The 21,856-nt window shown below is 32.7% G+C and overlaps 1 protein-coding gene across 1 annotated transcript; it reads left to right on the top strand.

Moving 5' to 3' along the window:
- The first annotated feature begins 3,005 nt into the window (after window positions 1–3,005).
- On the top strand, window positions 3,006–20,108 carry LOC128227503 (beta-1,3-galactosyl-O-glycosyl-glycoprotein beta-1,6-N-acetylglucosaminyltransferase-like). Its single transcript, XM_052938123.1, has 5 exons — window positions 3,006–3,026; window positions 4,015–4,481; window positions 16,881–17,107; window positions 18,241–18,369; window positions 19,912–20,108. The coding sequence occupies exons 1-5, from the start codon at window positions 3,006–3,008 to the stop codon at window positions 20,106–20,108; spliced, it is 1,041 nt and encodes a 346-aa protein (XP_052794083.1).
- The last annotated feature ends 1,748 nt before the right edge of the window (window positions 20,109–21,856 follow it).

The following is a 21,856-nucleotide window of genomic DNA, read 5'->3' as shown; positions in this document are numbered from 1 at the left end:
ACAAGTCTTTAGTTTTATCGGTGTTCCCACTTTCCCAACCGCTATCTTTTTCTTATATCGAGTGCTCATACAGTGTGTTCAATATTTCACGTAGAGGAAATTTTGTGTGTATGTCTCTCACATCATAAGCAAAAGCCTTAGTAAAATCAATAAATACTGTATATATTACTCAACAATCGTGAATTGATACCGTGTAGGACAAAAATATTACTTTTAGTGCCCATGTTTATTCCAACCCCATTACAGCCCTGACTATCAACACATGAACAATTACCCACAGCATTATCATCTCCACGTATACCATTAACAATTCGCACACCTGTAAATTACAAAATTCTAACGATATCTTAGCATATTTATTTATCGGTATGTATTCATCATAAAATATATTCATCGGGTAAAATATCATACAAATATCATACAAATATCATACAACTGTTAAGTTTCATTTTCTACATTATCTGGCAATTGCCAAACACACGCATTTAAATCTCCACATAATACATACTCACATTCCTCGAAATAAAAAGTGTGTACATATAGTATATCATTCATACTAAATTGAAAACATTTTGCTCTAAATACACGGCCTTTTTTGTTACATTACATAACAAACACAGTAAAATGTCATTTTCTTAATCAAATTAAGCTCCATTTTATTTCAACCAGATAACATGACGCTTTTTTTGCTATGCATGACAATTGTTCGTTGATAAACTTATGTGTAAATGCTGTAAAAACAACGTTTGTTGTATTTACATAACACACGCAAGAGTTGGCAATATCTACGAATTATATTATAATAAAACCAAACTTGACTTTTCATACCTCGGGGTACAGTTTAATTACAATTCTATGTTTGCATTAATGGCTAAATTGGAAAAAAATAATTACAAATCTCCATTCAGTTTATGACATTTATTTAATTCTATGAACTCCTATTTTGTTGTATGGATCTGAAAGATGGGGTTTCAAAAGCATCACATTAATTGAGCAGTTTCAATTGAAATACTGTACATTTATTCTTAAAATGAAAATATCTTCACAAATTGTTATGTTCATGGTGACTTTGGTATAAAACCAATTATGTAACATGTTAAGACTAGAATATGGTTCTAATGGAGTAAAGTGAAAACTGCTAAAGATGATTAAATTTAAAGATTTTGCTTATAATTTGCATACTCCTAATGCAGTTAAAGTTCCATGTATTTCATATGCTAAATAATTTTAGACGATCTTGATTTGTCAGATAAATTGTTAGCATAAGCCAATTTCAATCTATTGTTAAGTCTAGGTTGTATGACCAGTTCTTTGCAAGACTAAAATGGCGTTGTGTCATAAACTTCTTTAGTTTATTGATTTTATAACAAAAAACATTGTTTTGAGGTATGTCTTCATATGTAACCTAGTATTTAGCTTTTTCTATATGTCAACGTCGAACTATTGTCATGGTTTACTATAAGAAAAATGTAAATATCTTAATACATTGAACGGAATCAAGTTTATGCCACCTGTGTGCCAGTTACTATATGGGTGATGAATACCATTGTGTTTTTTCCTTTTTAATAATGATAGGAATAATTACGTACAACAGTATTACTTTACTCATTCAAATACTTATAAACGTAAGGAACTTATGAATTTCAAACAAAGGACAAAACTCATTAAGATTCCTATATTCTGTTATGGAATACTTTCAAACTTTCGATTACTCATTCTCCGTTTGTAAACATCAAAATTCAGCTTAGTTTGGAATTTTTTTGGCCAAACGTGTATGTCCCTAATGGCTTATACAGAACACAATAGCTAAAGATAAAAAGGAAAGTTCAGTATTAAACATCGTGTTATCCATAACTTGAGTAACGAAAATGTCTGGGCTTTATCTTTATATGATTTTAAAATACGTCTGCAAAAATATTTCTGAATATATCTGAAGAGCATGCACACAGATAAGATTCAATCATGACCGAAAGGGACAAGGTTACACTATGAGTGCATGATGACTAAGGTTGTATATCATTGGAGTAATGTTTAGGAAATACCACTTTCAACCGAGTGTTATGGTGTGGTATAGGTGCCCGCCTCTCACTTAGGGGATATGGGTTCGACCCCCACCCTGCGTACCTTCTATTAGCCATTGAAATGGAAACGGATTTGAACGTGAATTTGTAAGCTATAAGCTTTCGTCACAATCGGGCTAAACATATATGTACACACTAAAGTGATTTAGATAAAGTGTGACCGGGCTGGTAGATTTTCAAAAAGCTATTTAACGAAATCTAATTTAAGCCAATACATATGATTGCCTATAGCTTAATCAGAATCACCACAGACGTGATGAATACGCCGCTTGGACACAGTAGTGGTTAATCTGTATGTGTTGTTTTGGAATTTACGACATAAGCACGAGCATTGTTAAACTGACCAAAATCCATATGTATACTTGTGTGAAAAATTTCAGAAACATCTCAGTAGCCAAAGGTTTAAACATAAACACCGTTTAATGGCACAGGGAAACGCCAAAGACATAGGACACAAAAACAAAAAATCACAAACAATAAAGATGAAACAACAGCACAAATCTCTACAAAAATCAAAGTATATATATACTTTATAAAAAAACTAGGTATGTTTATCAAGGATTGTTAGGTACCGCCTTTGAACGGTCAGTAAAATGTTAATTTACTGGGGGGTTTAAACCAGTTTACGTGCACGGACCTTACTCTTATCCCAATAATCTTGAATAAAGAAAAAAAACGTTAATGGTAAATCTTATCAAAGTATGCATTAATAAAGTTTCATAAAGTGAAGTGTAGATACAATACCTTTGGATCTACATGTTACACTATAGGCTATACTTATTTGTTAGAGGGAGTTAAAACAAAACAAAATCACAGTGGCACAACTGTCTACGCCTTACCAAGATTTTTTAAATTTATTTGTTTTTTTAGAAATGACGTCACTTTATCAATTATATATCTGGTCAAGTATTTTTTCATACGAGAATGCCGTCAAATGATGATAAGGTTTGTTTACAAAAAGATCACTTCTGTCAATAAATATCACGTGATTATGATTTTCTTCGATTTGTCACATGCCAGCCTCTCGACAAGCGAACATTACAGAAATATGCCACCCATATGAAATTAAGTCACATTTCTGTTCGATCCGATGGCGCGTGCTCGTCGCAAAGAGGGCAAGGGGCTGCCTAGGATGAAGAAAGAAAGAAAAGTTCATGCCACCGATTGAACAAAGAGCAGAATTATAACAATGAGTAGGCACTTCCGTATATGTGTTATTTGCCCTCGATAGAAAATGTCCGATGAGTTTCAATTGAATTAGGCTGAATGAAATAAGATACTTTGCTAGTAACCATATCATTTTGGGTCAAGGTGTGTTAAAGAGCGCATTCATAGTCTTCTCCATTTTACACAAGTTACATACACATTTGTGATAAGGTGAGCAGTGTCATACCCTCGACCATAAAGTTTATCTTTCATTCATGAAATACATTCACGAACATTCACTGTGCCCGCATTGGATACTGAATAATGTTTTCCGACGTGTTTAAAAAACTGGATTTAAACGATTGTAACTATTATTGATGTGTTTAAAATGAAAAACTATCTTGTCCTTTTATCGTTAACAATTGCTGCCTTTATGTGTATAGGTATTTATTTCCATATCATACAATCGACATCCACAGTAAAACCTGTGCAACAAAATGTTCAGAATAATCATCAGTTTGACCTGAGAGAAGTACATTTACAACAATTTGTGGCAATTATGAAACAACACCAAATATTGGCGATTGAAACAAAACAGCATGCGGATGAAGGTACATTGATAGAACACCCAAGTAGTGTTACAAACAACGCAGTTTTGTTTACAAACAGAAGTGTTTTTGATTTCAATTGCAATGCTTTAATAAAAGGCGATAAGAATGAAATACATAAGTATATAACATATGTAAAAAATGACAATGTAAGTAAACTCACTGATGTTAGTACTAAGTATGGTAATTTAACGTCGAACTGTACACACTTTGTGACACACAGAGGATACATCACAGACGCATTTACAGAGGAAGAGAAACAGTTTCCGATTGCTTTCAGTATTCTGATACATACGGAAGTTAAGCAGGCTGAAACACTTTTACGTGCGATATACCGACCCCAGAATCTTTACTGCATTCACGTGGACACGAAAAGTAGTGCAGCGTTTTATGAAGAAATCCTTGCAATTTCATCTTGTTTTGACAATGTTTTCTTGAGCTCTCAAAGGTTTGACGTGAAATGGGGCACAATGTCGGTCTTAGAACCAGAAATTGAATGTATGAAGGATCTTTGGAACAAAAGTGTGTCTTGGAAATACTTTATAAATTTAACTGGCCAGGAAATTCCATTGCGAACAAACTTGGAACTTGTAAAAATACTTAAGGCCTACAATGGTGCAAATGATATCTACGCAACAGTTAAATGGTACACCTACTCATCTAGAGACTTATAAAGAATATCTATAATTACAGTTAAAATTAAGTATTATCACATGTATGATATATAAAATCATCTCCCACCGAGTAACTGCGACATCTCCCACGGAGTAACTGCGACATAGATTACAAGTTCCCAAATTATTTCCTTGCAGTGCATACATGTATAGGAGTCTAAAATTCAGTAAATCGTCGTTTAATAATCTACTTTTATCTGCATGGTAGCCTAGATTTATTTATATCAATTATATTTCCCCTTTGGTATTTCGAACTTGTATTTGTTAAGATGTTTGTAAATACTTTAGAATTTTTCATTCATTTTAATGCATGTTTAGATATTTTGAAATGAACAAGTTTCCATCAGAATTTGAGAAAAGGTTCCGGAGGATTTTTGAAGAATACTTTGTATGTAAGAGTTCTCTGACTTTGGTTATAAGTTTAAAATAAAGGTCTTTTTAAAAGCTAAAAAGCTTTTAGAATTTTCTTACATTACTAGACTTTTTTAATCCTGGTCGTTGGATTTAGTTAGTTCTCATTAAGTGTGTTCAATAGTTCATGGGGATGTAATTATGCGTATATTCAATTATAACAGGAGCAGTGAATATATTTTGTAATTATTTGGACACCATGCATAATTCTAGTTGTTTAAAACTCCAAATAACTTAAGCAAAAACTGTAAAAAAAAACACTGCAAAAATATTATGGTTACTGATGTTAAGAGTCAGTTACATGATTTTCTTTATCTGTTGCGTTTGGTAGTGCGTATGATAGTATTATGCTACTTTTGTTTCTCCATAAAGCATATACTTTTATCACAGGTTAGGTTGTTTAATTATCATATAAATCATTCTTGAGCAAAAAGAGAGCCGAAGTATGTGTCATTTTTTACATAACTATCGAAATGTCTTTTATATTTGATTTAGAAAATTCGTTTAAGTAATGGTTGAAATTTTTAGTATATAATTACAAAAATAAATGGTTTAAAGTCACGCAGTCGCAAAAGATTTTTACTTTGTGTGAATACTGATTAACAATCTTTAAATTTCATATTGTTCTTCATTTTATTGTGTTAACTACCTACCAGCTAACATGGCCAGCCACTGTTTATATCTACCGCTTCAACCAATTAAAATAAATGACGAATGACTGCCGATTTACTCATTTGACAAAATATCATGTTGACCACTAACATTTTGTGATTGATCGAAAATGCTATTCGCTCTATAAATTGTACAGACTCACCGTTGAACGAGTTTGCAAGTTACTAATTGCTACTTAACTCTATACACATTATATTTATCTCTTGATACTTAAGTCTTCATCAAAGGATTGCCTTTCACATTGTTTAAAAGTTAAGCAAACTATACTAATCATTACAACAGTGCAATTTTTTAAACCAAGATAAGATCACACAGATTTAATGCGTAAATATTTTCCAAAAAAACATCGAGCGAGCGGGCGAAAAAACAGCAACAATTTACTTAGTTCGTTTTCAAACAATGTTGATTAATGAGATCAATTACGATTACGGAACCTGTCCATTCACAAACAATTAACTAATCTAAGGTAAACGTTCAACCAAGATTATCTATGAGATATTCTCATATTATGAAATAGCAACGAACGCAATAGATTATTTAGAATCTAAAAAAGTACTGCCTTAAATTATTGACTTGAAGCAATTGGGTTTTATCAAAGAAAGATACATTGGCGAAAATGTTCGACTTGTCATAGAAGTTATGCAATATCTTGAAGAAAACAAATAACCTGGACTCCTATTGTTTGCTGACTTTCAAAAAGCATTTAATAGTATTGATCGCTCCTGACATTTGACATTTAAATAATATCTCAGAAAAATATATTAAATCTTTAAAAAGTTCCGATCAAAACCTCAACACTTATGAATCCATCGTTCTTAGAGTGGGTACTTAAACCCACCCATAAAACTTTGCAATAATAAAGCCATTTATATGGACTTAAGAATGCTCAACAGCTTTACGAATGACATTCTATAAAATTAGACGTGCATCAATAGACACAAAGTCGAAGAATTTCATAAAGTAATAAAACAAGGGGAACACAGACAACTAACGTGAACGGGTAAACCGTAGTGAAAACATATGAGTTACAAAATCATCTACCCATTCACTGTACTCGCATACACAAGCAAGTGTATGATATGAAACATTAAACAAGCTACTATCTTCAAATGCATTTGGGACAAGAAGCAAGAGAAACAAAAAGAAATATATTGTACCAAAATCATGAAAACGGTGGACTAAAACTTACAAATATCGAACTCTTTCTTTTCTCCATAAAAGTTGTCTAGGTTAAAAAAACGTTGTTTTTCAAAACTAAATAATATGCAGTACAGGAAACACTCTGTTCGTCAAACAAAGGTTATACATATTTTCGAATATAGATCAGACAATTTTCTCACGACGAACTTAATCAAATTGAGCACCGATACAGTAGAAGGAACACATATATATTATAAATTATCAAACACTTGCTGGAACAATTCCATGACATATTAAGACACAGCCTGGGTTTATTCAAACAGATATCAAACAGTTTGAAGAAAACAGTTGAAATATCAATACAAGCAAACGAAATTTTGAATTAAATATTGTTGCAAAATAGTCTTCACCCGACTTCTGAATCAAAATGGACAGAAACTCTGGAAATTATTGGAAATCTGAAAGAGAAAAAAAAATGGTAACGTTTACAAATCAATGATGAATAAAACGCTGCGTAGCTTCAACTACAAATTCCTGATGAGAATACCACCGACGAACCATTTCTGTTTAAATTCAAATTAGGCGATTTCAGTCTATGCTCATTCAAATGTACAATCAATTTATCATGGGAATGTAAAAAACCCCACACACAACAGTTTTGAAATAAATTTAACAATTTACAAACATAAAGCCCTATTTGGAAAAGTCCATGAAAACAAGAACAGTAATATTTGTATTTTAAAGTAACTTAATAAAATTGTTAATTAACTTAACAAAATGAAATGATAGACGATTAGATTTCGATGCTTATTTGCCCTATCTGAAATTAGAATAAAACAATGAAGACTAAATAGCATTGAACAATGATTACTATTCATAAAACAAACACATATAGCCTTAATAAAGCATGCATCAACAATTTTTCCTCAAATAATTCAAGTAATATTATTAACATAAAAAAGAAAATCAATGTGTGTGTGTGGGTGGGTGTGTGTGCGCGCGCGTGCGTGCGTGCGTGCGTGTGTGTGTGTGTGTGTGTGTGCGTGTGTGTGTGTGCGTGTGTGTGTGTGTGTGTGTGTGTGTGTGTGCGTGCACGCGCGCATGTGTGGGTGTGGGCAATAAAAAATCGTTTTATTCAACATAAATAATGTTAAAACATATGTAGGAGTATAAGTTTATATACGATCATATATAGCGCATATTGGAGTTAGAAGTGGCAAATCCAACTCACCCCTTGCTCTGCTGGTACAATTGCTTTTTAATAAACCAGTATTTAATGTAATATAATTTTGGAAACCTGGTAACGCACTAGTCATTAATCTACGAACGGGCCTCATTTTTTTCACTATTTGGCATTATTACTATCTCGATCCCAACAGGGCGGTTTTTTGTAGTCGTGACGTAGAATTATGTTTAACGCGTATCCGAGCAGCAGGATTTCTATTAAGCCACTTCGCTATTGATATTCTTGTCAATTTCAAATACAACTTATGTACTGCCAGAATTGCTTATATTTACGAAAAAAGCTAATGATTATTCTGTTATTTATCTTTTCATTTATTTTTTAAGCGATTTTTTCGGCAAAACTGAGGGTAACCAATTTACTAAATTTTGTAAACTACCCACTAACTGGGTCAGGTACTGTTTATATCTAATGTTTAACTGAATAATTCCAACTGTGGTTTGTTGAATAGTTTATCGTTTGAAGTATTAAGTTTATCGAAACATAATTTCACTGTTCCACTCATTTTATACAGCGAGGTTAAAAATTGAATATCAATTAATGCAATTAAATATAAATTTATCATTTATTTTTGATGAATGATAAGCAGGAAAGAAATATGTTTGTTTCAGTTTAACTTATAAAACAATACATTTCATCGCGTGAACATTAAAAGGAAACATTTTTAACAACTTTTATCTTACATCGACGTTTAAATATATCATCCATGTAATTAGATGAGCGAAAAAGGTCATATCGATAAAGATCTTTCTTTACACGTGAAACCCATTCAAATGATAACGAAAGGAAATAAAGTCACTACGAATTCACTACGAATATAAGAAAACTCACATTAGCACATATATTCCAATTGTTTGGAAAACTGTTAGTCATATGGTTTGTTCACGCCATATCTTCTACATGCATATAATACCTATACTGTCTGCCGTTGTTTAGGTGTCATTGTGGACGTTTACAAGCGCAGATATATGTCGGCACAAAACTTAAAGTGACACTCTGATTCAAAATTCATACATACACATGTAAACTAAACATACATTTTGTGTGATAAATCTTTAACTACTTACAAAATAATGCCAATGGAAAATATTATAAGCTGAATTCGCAAAAATATTAAATGATTAGTGAGTGGTTAAAGATTTACTGTGATGTACTATCATCTCATAAGGTAGAAATACCTTTCTTTCCACACTTTTATTTCAAATTAGTATCCTTCATAAAAAACATTGTTTTCGACATTTATTTATCCTTTTTGGTATATTAAAACATTTGTTTTAATTGTGGTGTATTTGGGAATAAATATGTATCTTTAACATTAACGAAAATGAAAAATGGTAATGTTTTACCGCATTTATCAATATTTTTAGGGTTAACAGGGAACGCTTGTCGAGTGCTGGACCAGCCCCTCATAATATCCGACCTTCAAAAGGGGCCGTGCACATAGCAGCCAGTAGGGGTTACGTGGATTATCTCCTCCATGACCAAAGGGCAAAAGACTTACTAGAGTGGACACGAAAAACAGACATACCTGACGAAACATACTTTTCCACGCTGAATGCCAACCCTCATTTAAATGTTCCCGGTTCTTATAATGGTAAAAAACTAACTGCTATTTTGTTTCAAGAAACTGGGACCCGCTCATGGATTATCAAATTATTATTATCGTGTATATATATAGCGAAATTCCAAAAGTTCTTATTTAGATTATCGAAAAATAAAACATTGAAATGCCCAGTTTTTTTACAATGGTATCTATATATCCAAAACGTCTTTAAACAACAATGTTAAATGAGAAACCATAAAAATAATCAAATTTTCTTTATCGTGTATTGATTTATAGCGATATTACAAAACATCTTAATTTATCGAAAAAAATACATTAAAATGCCCACTTTGGGGTTTCATTATGGTATTTGTACATACAAAATTTCTTTAAACGGGGTTTATGTTTAAACTTTTGGCTACTGAGCTTGTTTTGTAGTTTTTTTCACTTTAGTATTTAAATGAACAAACAAATTTTAAATAAGAAACTATTAGCTGCAACTCACTTACTTTCTTGTTTGAGGCTCTAAGAATTGTTTTATCCAGTATCTGATTTTTTTACAATGGATAAATGAAATCAATAGTTTGATTTAACAATAAATAAAATTTAATGTAACTCTTGGAGTGTTCCGCAATCATTTATACTATGGTACTTGTGCACATATCACTTGTACACTCGCACCAGATTTTCAAACTCAATAAAAAATATCTTATAATTCCAATCTAAAAATTTTAATACCGAAAATTTAAAACAAAAGATTATACAAGGTGCATATTTATAAAAAATAAAATATTTTTCAATATTTATCACATTTTCGGTATTATATTTTTTTGTTTGGAATTATAAGATTTTTTTTATTTAAAAAAAAATGATTGAGTTTAAAAATCCGGTGCCAGGGCATCTGTAGTATTCCCTGTAGTCTTCATTGTGTTATTTGTTAATGTATTTATCTACTAATAAGAGCCGGTTTTCATAAAACATCTTAAGCCATTCCCAAACTAAGGTCAATTTCTTAAGCTGAGTTTCCTACTAGGCATTTAATATAATGACATTATAATGTCAAAACTGTTATATGTTTATAATACTTGATGCACAATTAAAACTTCTATTATTACTTTTTTGGGTTGCTTTTGCTTTTAATTTGTCTTTGACAAGTTTAAGAAATTGACTTAAGTGAGGAAATTATTAATACTGGCCCTGGTGATAATACAAAATGTAATCTTTTAATGTATTTAAGGTAGCTTCGTAGCTGACCTAAACACAACACAACCCTCTTCATTCACTCGCTATAAGTTATGGATATTTGACGGGCACGAAGAACACTGCCAGGGACAGTTTGTGCGAAATATCTGCATTTTTGGAGTCGGTAAAACATTTTTCATTGAAATGTGTAAAACATATCTGTATATTAGGGGTCGGTAAAATCGTTGACAAAAGTTTGTACATAACATCTGCATTTTTGGCTTCACCAAATATTTCTGACAGGATAACTTTAGCGACATGGTTTCATTTTGGGCGGCGGTAAATGTTTATTTTGAAATAGTGTGCTAAATATTTGTATTTAGGGCTTCATTACATGAAAACTTGTTCGGTTTTTCTTTGGTTTTGGCGTCAATTAGTATTGTGTGCAAATTATCAATCTTAAGTAGGCTTCGCTTAAGATGTTTTACACGTAAATTTCTGAGAAATATTTTAGCCTAAACCTCTGTGCGAAATATATGTACATGTAGTGTCGGTAATTCTATTTAGCACGTACGTTTTAGCGAAATACCTGCTATTTCGGGTTTCGGTAAAACAATTTTAATGGAAATGTGTTTGAGGTACCCGTCATTAAGGAGTCGGTTAAATTGTTGGCATGCAAGTGCTGTTCAAAATGTATGTGTATGTCGTCGGTATATAATTTCTTCATAAACATTTGTACGAAACATTCTCATGAATGATGTTCAGAACTATATTCGACATTCTAAACGTTTCTGATCTCCTGCATTAATTAGAACACACTTTAATCTACCATTGATCTGACCTGTCGACTTCCCCACCCTCATCGTTTTCTCTGGCTCTACCTTCTTATTATTTCAATAGTATCATTTTCTCCTTTCTTTATAACTCTTTACTCCTCGCACGTTTGTTCGAAATATATGCATTGTGCGAGACAGTTATAGTTTTACATAGGAGTTTGAGTGAATTATATTTAATATTTCAAATATTTTGGAAAATAGTGTTGGCTTGGATATTTTGGCGATGTATATTTGCTTTAAGCGTCATGAAATATTGTTGACTTCGAAATAACTTGAAGTTGGCCGCCGACAATGAAAGTTTGTTAAAATATCTGCGATCTTGTCATAGAAGTGTGTGCTAAATGTTTGCATTTTCGGCATCGATATTTGTTTAATGATATCTTTGGCACGAATATCTGCAGGCAAATATTTGGATTCATTAATTTTGTACCTGAATGTGTGCGCAAAACATGAGCAGTAAAGGCGTTGGCTTATAAAATTGCGTCCATATCGTAAATCAATTTTAGCATGAACTTAAGTAAAAGTGCAGTTTTGTAGTGTTGGCTTGAAAATTGTTGAGTAATATTTGTATATTTTGCTTCGCTAAATAGTTTGGGTATGAGGGTTCGTGTGGCATTTATCATATTGTGGACTATTAAAACAGTGGTATTCAGCTTTGTCGTTAGTTTTTCAAAATCATCAGGTCGTACTATCAAAAGGTCAATGTCATATTCCCGGTTCATCGCGCGATATTGTTTATAAGATTATCACATTTTGTTGATAAATGTAATCTCGTCTATGATTCATCCCGTCTGATTAGCGTGGTTACTTGTGTGTGAGTGTGTGTTTGGGGTTGACAGGTGGTATCCCAAACGTAAATTTTAAAACGGAAAATTTTCTTTTCAGGAGATTTGCCAGGATTAGCCGAAAGTGAAATGCTATTTGCCAACAAATTTTTCCTCGATTTTCAACCATTGGCCCGAGAGTGTTTGGACGAACTGTTGAACAATCGAACTAGGGAGGAATATTTAGGAAATCTTTATTTCAATGACAGTTTTTATGCACAGCAAGACTTTGTGATTAATCAAGTACGATTGAGCTGATATCATGAGAACGCACAATTACAGTGCTATTGTATCTTAAGGGCGAAGGTTGAAAGCATAATAGCCTACATTTAGAATGATAAATATGTGTCCACTTTTCTTGTAGGCAGGAATGATTTGTTTCAGAATAATGTTCAATATTACTGAATGTTTATTATGCGCATAACTTTGTTTTGTTCATGAATCTTACCATCAGAATAAAAAAATAATAATCTATAACTAACTTTTATATTCAGTTCAAATGGATCATAAAACAGAACACATACATTCACCTGCAATGAAAATGTTACAAAATTCATCGATAACTTTTGATGTCCTATACACCGAACGTTCTAGTAATTCAAAATTTAATAATGTGGCTCGATTTGTTTGTTTAAGAGTGGTTGTGAATTGAAATAACGCACACGGGGCTGCAATCTCGTTCATCAAAGTATGTTTCAACTTCAAACAAAAACCATTGCTTAAAGGCCTAGTTGAAGGAATGTTTGGCATGCCAATCCCCTGCTCTGCATCTCCCGCTAAATGCACTGATGTCACAGTAGGGGCCAATTTGATATTCAGAGCAGAGATCTGATTAGACAATTAGGCAATTAGTTTAAGATCAATACACAGAGGTTGTGTACAGTACACGTTTTTCGTTTTTAAGTATATACGCAGTTGCAAAACCATTTATATTGTTCTTCATTTTATTGTATTAACTACATAAAACTAACTTGTCCAGCCACTGTTTATATACCGCTTCAACCTATCAAAATAAATGATTGGTGACTGCTGATTTACTCATTGGACAAAATATCATGCTAACCACTAACATTTTGTGATTGACCGCATATGCAATTCGCTCTATAAATTGTCCATACTCACCGTTGAACGAGTTTGTAAGTAACTAACTGTTATATAGCTATATATACACATTATATTCATCTCTTGATACTTAAGTCTTCATCAAAGGATTGCCTTTCACATTGTTAAAAAGTTAAGCAAAATATACTTATCATTACAACAGTGCATTTTTTTAAACAAAGATAAGACCACATCACTTTAATGCGTACGTATTTTCCCCAAAAAACATCGAGCGAGCGGGCGAAAAAAAACAACAACTTACTTAGTTCGTTTTCAAACAATGTTGATTAATGAGGTCAATTTCGATTACGGAACCTGTCCATTCACAAACAATTAACTAGGTTAAATTTGATATTAGAAAAAAATCACCACATTGGATACCACATGTTCTAAACAATCTTTAAGAAATTTGTAAATAAAATTTTGGTATTTTTATAATATAGACCAAGCCCGACTTAAGGGCATGCCGGGTCAGGACATACGACAAAGTTTGAATAAAAGACGTGTTAATGCTAAACTTGTCAATATGTGAGCCTATTAAAATACATTTCTCTCAGTTTTAGTGGGGATATTTTATCTGAAGCACGCGTCTCATTACTAGACCATATTGTTTGAGGAAGTAAGCGATAACCGACATCACACAAGGTCTCATTAATGTCATTTGCCGTATAACCAATCCACAGTACTGCGGTTATCGCGAAAGCCAAACTGAGCAATATTGAAATAATATTCAGTTTCACGTCACTTATTCAACATATTTCTCTTTGATAATGAGAATGTTTTGACAATATTATTTGACATTTGTGATGCGCCTATAGTTGTGTCGCCCTTTTTATGGATCACACCTTTAGTACAGGCTTCTGGATATAATCCATTATCAAAAATATAGTCGAATACAGTAACTCATTACAGTGAAATCAATTGTTTTGCATTGATGAAAAAATCCCAAACATACCACCGATATCACAGTTTTTGTGTCTAGACATAGAACTAATTGTATTCCAAATCTCATCTAAAGTAAACGTTCAATCAAGATTTTCTTTGAGATATTCTTATATTTTAAAATAGCAACGAACGCAATAGTTTATTTAGAATCTAAAACTGCCTTAAATTATTGACTTGGAGCAATTGGGTTTTATCAAAGAAAGATACATTGTCGAAAATGTTCGACTTGTCATAGAAGGTATGCAATATCTTGAAGAAAACAAATAACCTGGACTCCTTTTGTTTGCTGACTTTCAAAAAGCATTTAATATATTGATCGCTCCTGACATTTGACATTTAAATAATGTCTCAGAAAAATATATTAAATCTTTAAAAAGTTCCGATCAAAACCTCAACACTTATGAATCCATCGTTCTTAGAGTGGGTACTTAAACCCACCCATAAAACTTTGCAATAATAAAGCCATTTATTTGGACTTCAGAATGCTCAACAGCTTTACGTATGACCTTCTTTGAAAATAGACGTGCATCAATAGACACAAAGTCGAAGAATTTCATAAAGTAATAAACATTGGGAACACAGACAATACAGACAACTAACGTGAACGGGTAAAGAGACCGAAGTGAAAACATATGAGTTACTAAAAAATCATTCATCATACCCATTCACGGTACTCGCATATCCAAGCAAGTGTATTGTTAAAAACATTTAACAAGCTATCTTCAAATTAATTTAGAAAAAGAAGCAAGAGAAATAAAAAGAAATATATTGTACCAAAAAAAATGAAAACGGTGGACTACAACTTACAAATATCGAAATCTTTCTTTACCCCATAAAAGCTGTCTTTGTTTTAAAAAATGTTGTTTTTTAAAAGAAAATCAATGTGTGTGTGTGTGTGTGTGTGTAATGTAAAATCGTTTTATTCAACATAAATAATGTTAATATATATGTAGGAGTATAAGTTTATATACGATTATATATATCGTATTTTGGAGTTAGAAGTGACAATACTAACTCATCCCTGACTCTGCTGGTACAATTGCTTTTTAATAAACAAGTATTTTATGTTATATAATTTTGGAAACCTGGCAACGCACTAGTCATTAATCTACGAACGGGCCTCATTTTTTCACTATCTAGCATTATACAATCTCGATCCCATCAAGGCTGTTTATTTGTAGTCGTGACGTAGAATCATGATTAGCGCGTCTCCGAGCAGCAGGATTTCTGTTAAGCCACTTCGCTAATGATATTCTTATCAATTTTAAATACAACTTATGTACCGGCAAAATTGCTTATATTTACGAAACAGGCTAATGATTATTCTGTTATATATCTTTTCATTTATCTTTTTAAGCGAACTTTTCGGCTAAACTGAAGGTAACCAATTTACTTAAGGCCTTTTTGCATGCTTTTCGGTGGTTTGTTGAACAGTTCATCGTTTGAAGTATTGAGTTCATCGAAACATAAGTTCACTGTTCCACTCATTTTACAGAGCGAGTTTAAAAATTGTGCGATTTTGCAATGAAATATCAATTTATTATTTAATTTTGATGAATGTTAAGCAGGAAAGAAAATGTGTTTTTTTCAATTAAACTTATAAAACAATACATTTCATCTCGTGAACACTAAAAGGAAGCTTCTATCTTACATCGACGTTTAAAAATAGCATCCATATAATTAAATGACCGAAAAAGGTCATATAGATAAAGATCTTTCTTTGCACGTGAAACCCCTTCAAATGATAACAGAATGAAATAAAGTCACTACGAATTCAAGTTTCAAATTCGTGTTTATCGTTGACTTAAATTGAAAGCGATGATCAAATTATATACTGTTACTTAGAGCTGCACTCTCATATATCAGCTGATTTTGTATTCAATGCCTTCAATTAAGTTATATGATAAAACTCACATTAGCACATATATTCCAATTGTTTGGAAAACTGCCGAGGATGTTGGGAAACTGCAAATGTTTTCATTTTCTGAAAACGTTTGTTACGAAAAATACCCGTAAAACATAAAATTTCGAACGTAAATATTAAGAACTGGACTACAGTCATATATTTATGGTTTCCAGACACTTACGCATACATTTGCTCATTCCTTTACAAAAAATTTTGTCAAAACGGTCATTCTGTGAGAGTGCAGCTTTAAATTGTGATTATTTGGAGCTTGTAGATAAACGCCGTTCTTTATATGCCCATGACAGAACAGATGTAATGACTAAGTTATTAATATAGATCTATATATAAACCACAGCGAAAATATTTGTACATAATTCAAAAAATATCCTTGACATTAACGTTTATCTATTAGTCATATGGTTTTTCTACTATACAAGACCCATACTGTTTGCCTTTGTTCACTTGTCATTGTCAAAGTTTGCAAACGCAGATTGTGTCGGAACAAAACTTAACATTAACGAAACTGAACAAAATGGTAATGTTTTACCGCATTTATCATTACTTTTAGGGTTAACACGGAACGTTTGTCGAGTGCTGGACCAGCCCCTCATAATATCCGACCTTCAAAAGGGGCCGTGCACATAGCAGCCAGTAGGGGTTACGTGGATTATCTCCTCCATGACCAAAGGGCAAAAGACTTACTAGAGTGGACACGAAAAACAGACATACCTGACGAAACATACTTTTCTACGCTGAATAGCAACCCTCATTTAAATGTTCCCGGTTCTTATAATGGTAAAAAACGAACTGCTATGTTGTTTCAAGAAACTGGGACCCGCTCATGGATTATCAAATTATTATTATCGTGTGTATATATATAGCGAAATTCCAAAAGTTCTTATTTTAAATCCCATTTTTTTACTATGATATCTTATATCCAATACGTTTTTAAACAACAATGTTAAATGAGAAACCATATAGCAAATACATATATTTCAAATTTTCTTTATCGTGTATTGATTTATAGCGATATTCCAAAAAATCCTACTTAAATTATCGAAAAAAAAACACCATTAAAATGCCCACTTTGGGGGTTTTATTATGGTATTTGTACATACAAAATGGTTTATGTTTTAACTCTTGGCTACTGAGCTTGTTTCTGTAGTTTTTCACTTTAGTATTTAAATGAAAAAACAATTTAAAATGAGATACTATTAGCTGCAACTCACTTACTTTCTTGTTTGGGGCTCTAAGAATTGTTTTATCCAGTATCTGATTTTTTTGTCAATGGATAGATGAAATAAATAGTTTGATTTAACAATAATTAAATTTTAAAGTGCCTCATGGAGTGTTCCGCAATCATAATCATGGAACTTTTGCACTGTGCATATAACACCATCTGTACACTGGCACCAGATTTTCAAACTCAATCTCTTTTTTTAAATCAAATAAAAATCTAATTATTCCAAACTAAAATACCGAAAATGTGAAACAAATGTTATATAAGGTGCATATTTATAAAAAAAAAAATAGTTTTCAATATTTTTTCACATTTTCAGTATTATATTTTTTTGTTTGGAATAATAAAAATGATTGAGTTTGAAAATCCGGTGCCAGAGCATCTGTAGTGCTCCCTGTAGTTTTCATTGTGTTATTTGCTGATGTATTTTTCTTAAGACATTTCCAAACTAAGAGTCATTTTCTTAAGCTTAGTTTCCTACTGGGCATTTGATATAATAACATTATAATACCAAAATTGCTATATGTTTATAATAATTGATGCACAATTAAAACTTTTATTATTACATTTTTGGATTGATTTTGTTTTTAATTTGTCTTTGACAAGTTTAAGAAATTGATATAAGTAAGGAAATTATGAATACCGGCCCTGGTGATAAAATAAAATGGTATCTTTTAATGCATTTCAGGTAGCTTCGTGGCTGACCTAAACGCAACACGCCCCTCTTCATTCACTCGCTACAAGTTATGGATATTTGACGGGCACGAAGAACACTGCCAGGGGCAGTTTGTGCGAAATATCTGCATTTTTGGCGTCGGTAAAACATTTTTCATTGAAATGTGTATAACATATCTGTTTATAAGAGGTCGGTAAAATCTTTTACAAAAGTTTATACATAACATCTGCACTTTTGGCCTCACCAAATATTTCTGACAGGTTACCTTTAGCGACATGGTTTCATTTTGGGCGACGGTAAATGTTTCAGGCATAACTTTAAAATAGTGTGCTAAATATTTGTATTTAGGGCTTCATTACATAAAAAATGTTTGTTTTTTTCTTTAGTTTTGGCGTCAATTAGTATTTTGTGCAAATGATACATCTTAAGTAGGCGTCGCCAAAAATGATTTCCACGTCAATTTCTGAGAACTATTTTAGCGAAATATATGTACATGTGGTGTCGGTAATTCTATTTAGCACGTACGTTTTAGCAAATACCTGCTATTTTGGGCGTCGGTAAAACAATTTTACTGGAAATGTGTTTGAGGTTTCCGCCATTGAGGAGTCGATTAATGTTTTCGCATGCAACACCTGTTCGAAATGTATGTGTTTGCCGTCGGTTTACAATTTCTTCATGAAAATTTGTGCGAAACATTCTCATGAATGATATTCCAACAAGTTCAGGACTATATTCGACCATCTAAATGTTTCTGATCTCCTGCATTAATTAGAACACACTTGAATCTACCATTTAACTGACCTGTCCACTCACCCCACTCTCATCGTTTTCTCTGTCTCTACCTTCTTATTATTTCAATACTTTCGCGTTCTTCTTTCTTTGTAACTCCTTACTCCTCGCACGTTTGTTCGAAATATATGCATTGTGCGAGACAGTTATAGTTTTACATAAGAGTTTGAGTGAATTATATTTCATATTTCAAATATTTTGGAAAATAGTGTTGGCTTGGATATTTTTGGCGATATATGTTTGCTTTAAGCGTCATGAAATATTGTTTACTTCGAAATAACTTGAAGTTGGCCGCCGACAATGAAAGATTGTTAAAATATCTGCAATCTTGTCATAGAAGTGTGTGCTAAATGTTTGCATTTTCGGCATCGATATTTGTTTAATGAAATCTTTGGCACGAATATCTGCAGGCAAATATTTGGATTCATTAATTTTGTACCTGAATGTGTGCGCAAAACATGAGCAGTAAAGGCGTTGGCTTATAAATTTGCGTCCATATCGTAAATAAATTTTAGCATGAACTTAAGTACAAGTGCAGTTTTGCAGTGTTGGCTTGAAAATTGTTGAGTAATATTTGTATCTTTTGCTTCGCTAAATAGTTTGGGTAGGGGAGTTCGTGTGGCATTTATCATATTGTGGACTGTTAAAACAGTGGTATTCAGCTTTGTCGTTAGTTTTTCAAAATCATCAGGTCGTACTATGAAAAGGTCAATGTCATATTTCCGGTTCATCGCGCGATATTGTTTATAAGATTATCACATTTTGTTGATAAATGTAATCTCGTCTATGATTCATCCCGTCTGATTAGCGTGGTTACTTGTGTGTGAGTGTGTGTTTGGGGTTGACAGGAGGTATCCCAAACGTATTTTTTAAAAGGGAATATTTTCTTTTCAGGAGATTTGCCAGGATTAGCCGAAAGTGAAATGCTATTTGCCAACAAATTTTTCCTCGATTTTCAACCATTGGCCCGAGAGTGTTTGGACGAACTGTTGAACAATCGAACGAGGGAGGAACATTTAGGAAATCTTTATTTCAATGACAGTTTTTATGCACAGCAAGACTTTGTGATTAATCAAGTACGATTGGGCTGATATCATGAGAACGTACAATTTTCGTTAAGATACAGTGCTATTGTATCTTAAGGGCGAAGGTTGAAAGCATAATAGCCTACATTTAGAATGATAAATATGTGTCCACTTTTCTTGTAGGCAGGAATGATTTGTTTCGGAATAATGTTCAATATTACTGAATGTTTATTATGCGCATAACTTTGTTTTGTTCATGAATCTTACCATCAGAATAAAAAATAATAATCTATAACTAACTTTTATATTCAGTTCAAATGGATCATAAAAAAACCCATACATTCACCTGCAATGGAAATGATACAAAATTCATGGATAACTTTTGATGTCCTATACACCGAACGTTCTAGTAATTCAAAATTTAATAATGTGGCTCGATTTGTTTGTTTAAGAGTGGTTGTGAATTGAAATAACGCACACGGGGCTGCAATCTCGTTCATCAAAGTATGTTTCAATTTAAAACAAAAACCATTGCTTAAAGGCCTAGTTTAAGGAATGTTTGGCATGCCAATCCCCTGCTCTGCATCTCCCGCTAAATGCACTGATGTCACAGTAGGGCCAATTTGATATTCAGAGCAGAGATCTGATCAGACAATTATGCAATTAGTTTAAGATCAATACACAGAGGTTGTGTACAGTACACGTTTTTGTTGTTGTTGTTGCTTTTGTGTTTTTTTGTTGGGGGGGGGGGGGGTCACTTATAGAAAGATTAAACTAGGTCTTTAAACATGCTTAGACTAGTGGTGTTCACCTTTGCAATTATTTGTTAGGTAAGTTAACACATTTTATCTGAGTTTGTATACTTAATACTTAAAACACTTATTAGTTATTATCTCGTTTTTATTGTTTGTGTGCCATAGTTTAGCGTGCGAGTTTTAAACTACTTTCTACTATATAAATAAAATATATAATACGAATGATGTAGTTGTGTTGGTACAATCATTTATACATGATGCAATTCAAACCAAACGCGCATAACCAGTAGCCAAACACTAGTAATTAAAAGGTATATATCATGCGTTAGTACGTTGAATTATGTACAAGCTTGTTTGCATTAATCACCACTGACTAGTTCCTACCTTAAATGGTGGACAAACAACACATTTAGAATGCACATGTTTAGGCGTTGGACTATCTAACGACACCACTGGACTATTTAGGATGTGTGTTGGTCCTTATGTGCGGCTCAGTCGGCATTATACAAAGACAGGACTCAACCCGCAACGAGTTGCTCAACAAGCTTTTATTTTCATTACGAAACCACCTGAATCTAAAAATCAGATAGGTATAAACCAGAAAATATAGAAAAATCGAAGAGTAAATCGAAATATCGACAAATACTCATCTTGAGAGGGGTGTCTGATTTTCAAAAGTCTGCACTACCTCGACCTGAGATTGACCTAGTACCAACATATAACTTTGGAAAAACCAAAGCAGTTCATAAACTAGCACTTGTTCTGTAATGGCTGCTGGTTGCGATTCTGGCGAACACGCCGTCTTGATGCTTTGCATCAACCTTATTCTTGTCACTATACAGGTACAGTTTTTACTTTTAAGTCTTTACATTTAAATCAGAGCGTGACGTTTGAAGTCGTGTTGAATGCTGCGCAGAATATTTGCCTACCAGTAGTGACCTTGATTGACAACCTAAAATATATTACTGAGTTGTGGTTGATGCAAGAATGAATGAGTTTCATATTTTGTGACACAATGTTGGATATTCTTGATCACCAAGAAGCATGCGATAACGGTAT

Source organism: Mya arenaria, chromosome 1, assembly GCF_026914265.1.
Source record: "Mya arenaria isolate MELC-2E11 chromosome 1, ASM2691426v1".
NCBI lineage: Eukaryota > Metazoa > Mollusca > Bivalvia > Myida > Myidae > Mya > Mya arenaria.
The sequence above is the reverse complement of the archived record's forward strand: the minus strand, read 5'-3'. Positions and strand labels throughout refer to the sequence as shown.

Excerpts from the sequence above, each read along its gene's own strand:
- LOC128227503 (XM_052938123.1), top strand. The coding sequence starts at position 3,006 with ATGCCGTCAAATGATGATAAG. Across the intron at positions 17,108-18,240 it reads TGTTCCCGGTTCTTATAATG|GTAGCTTCGTGGCTGACCTA; the intron begins GTAAAAAACGAA and ends AATGCATTTCAG. Across the intron at positions 18,370-19,911 it reads TATCTGCATTTTTGGCGTCG|GAGATTTGCCAGGATTAGCC; the intron begins GTAAAACATTTT and ends TTTTCTTTTCAG.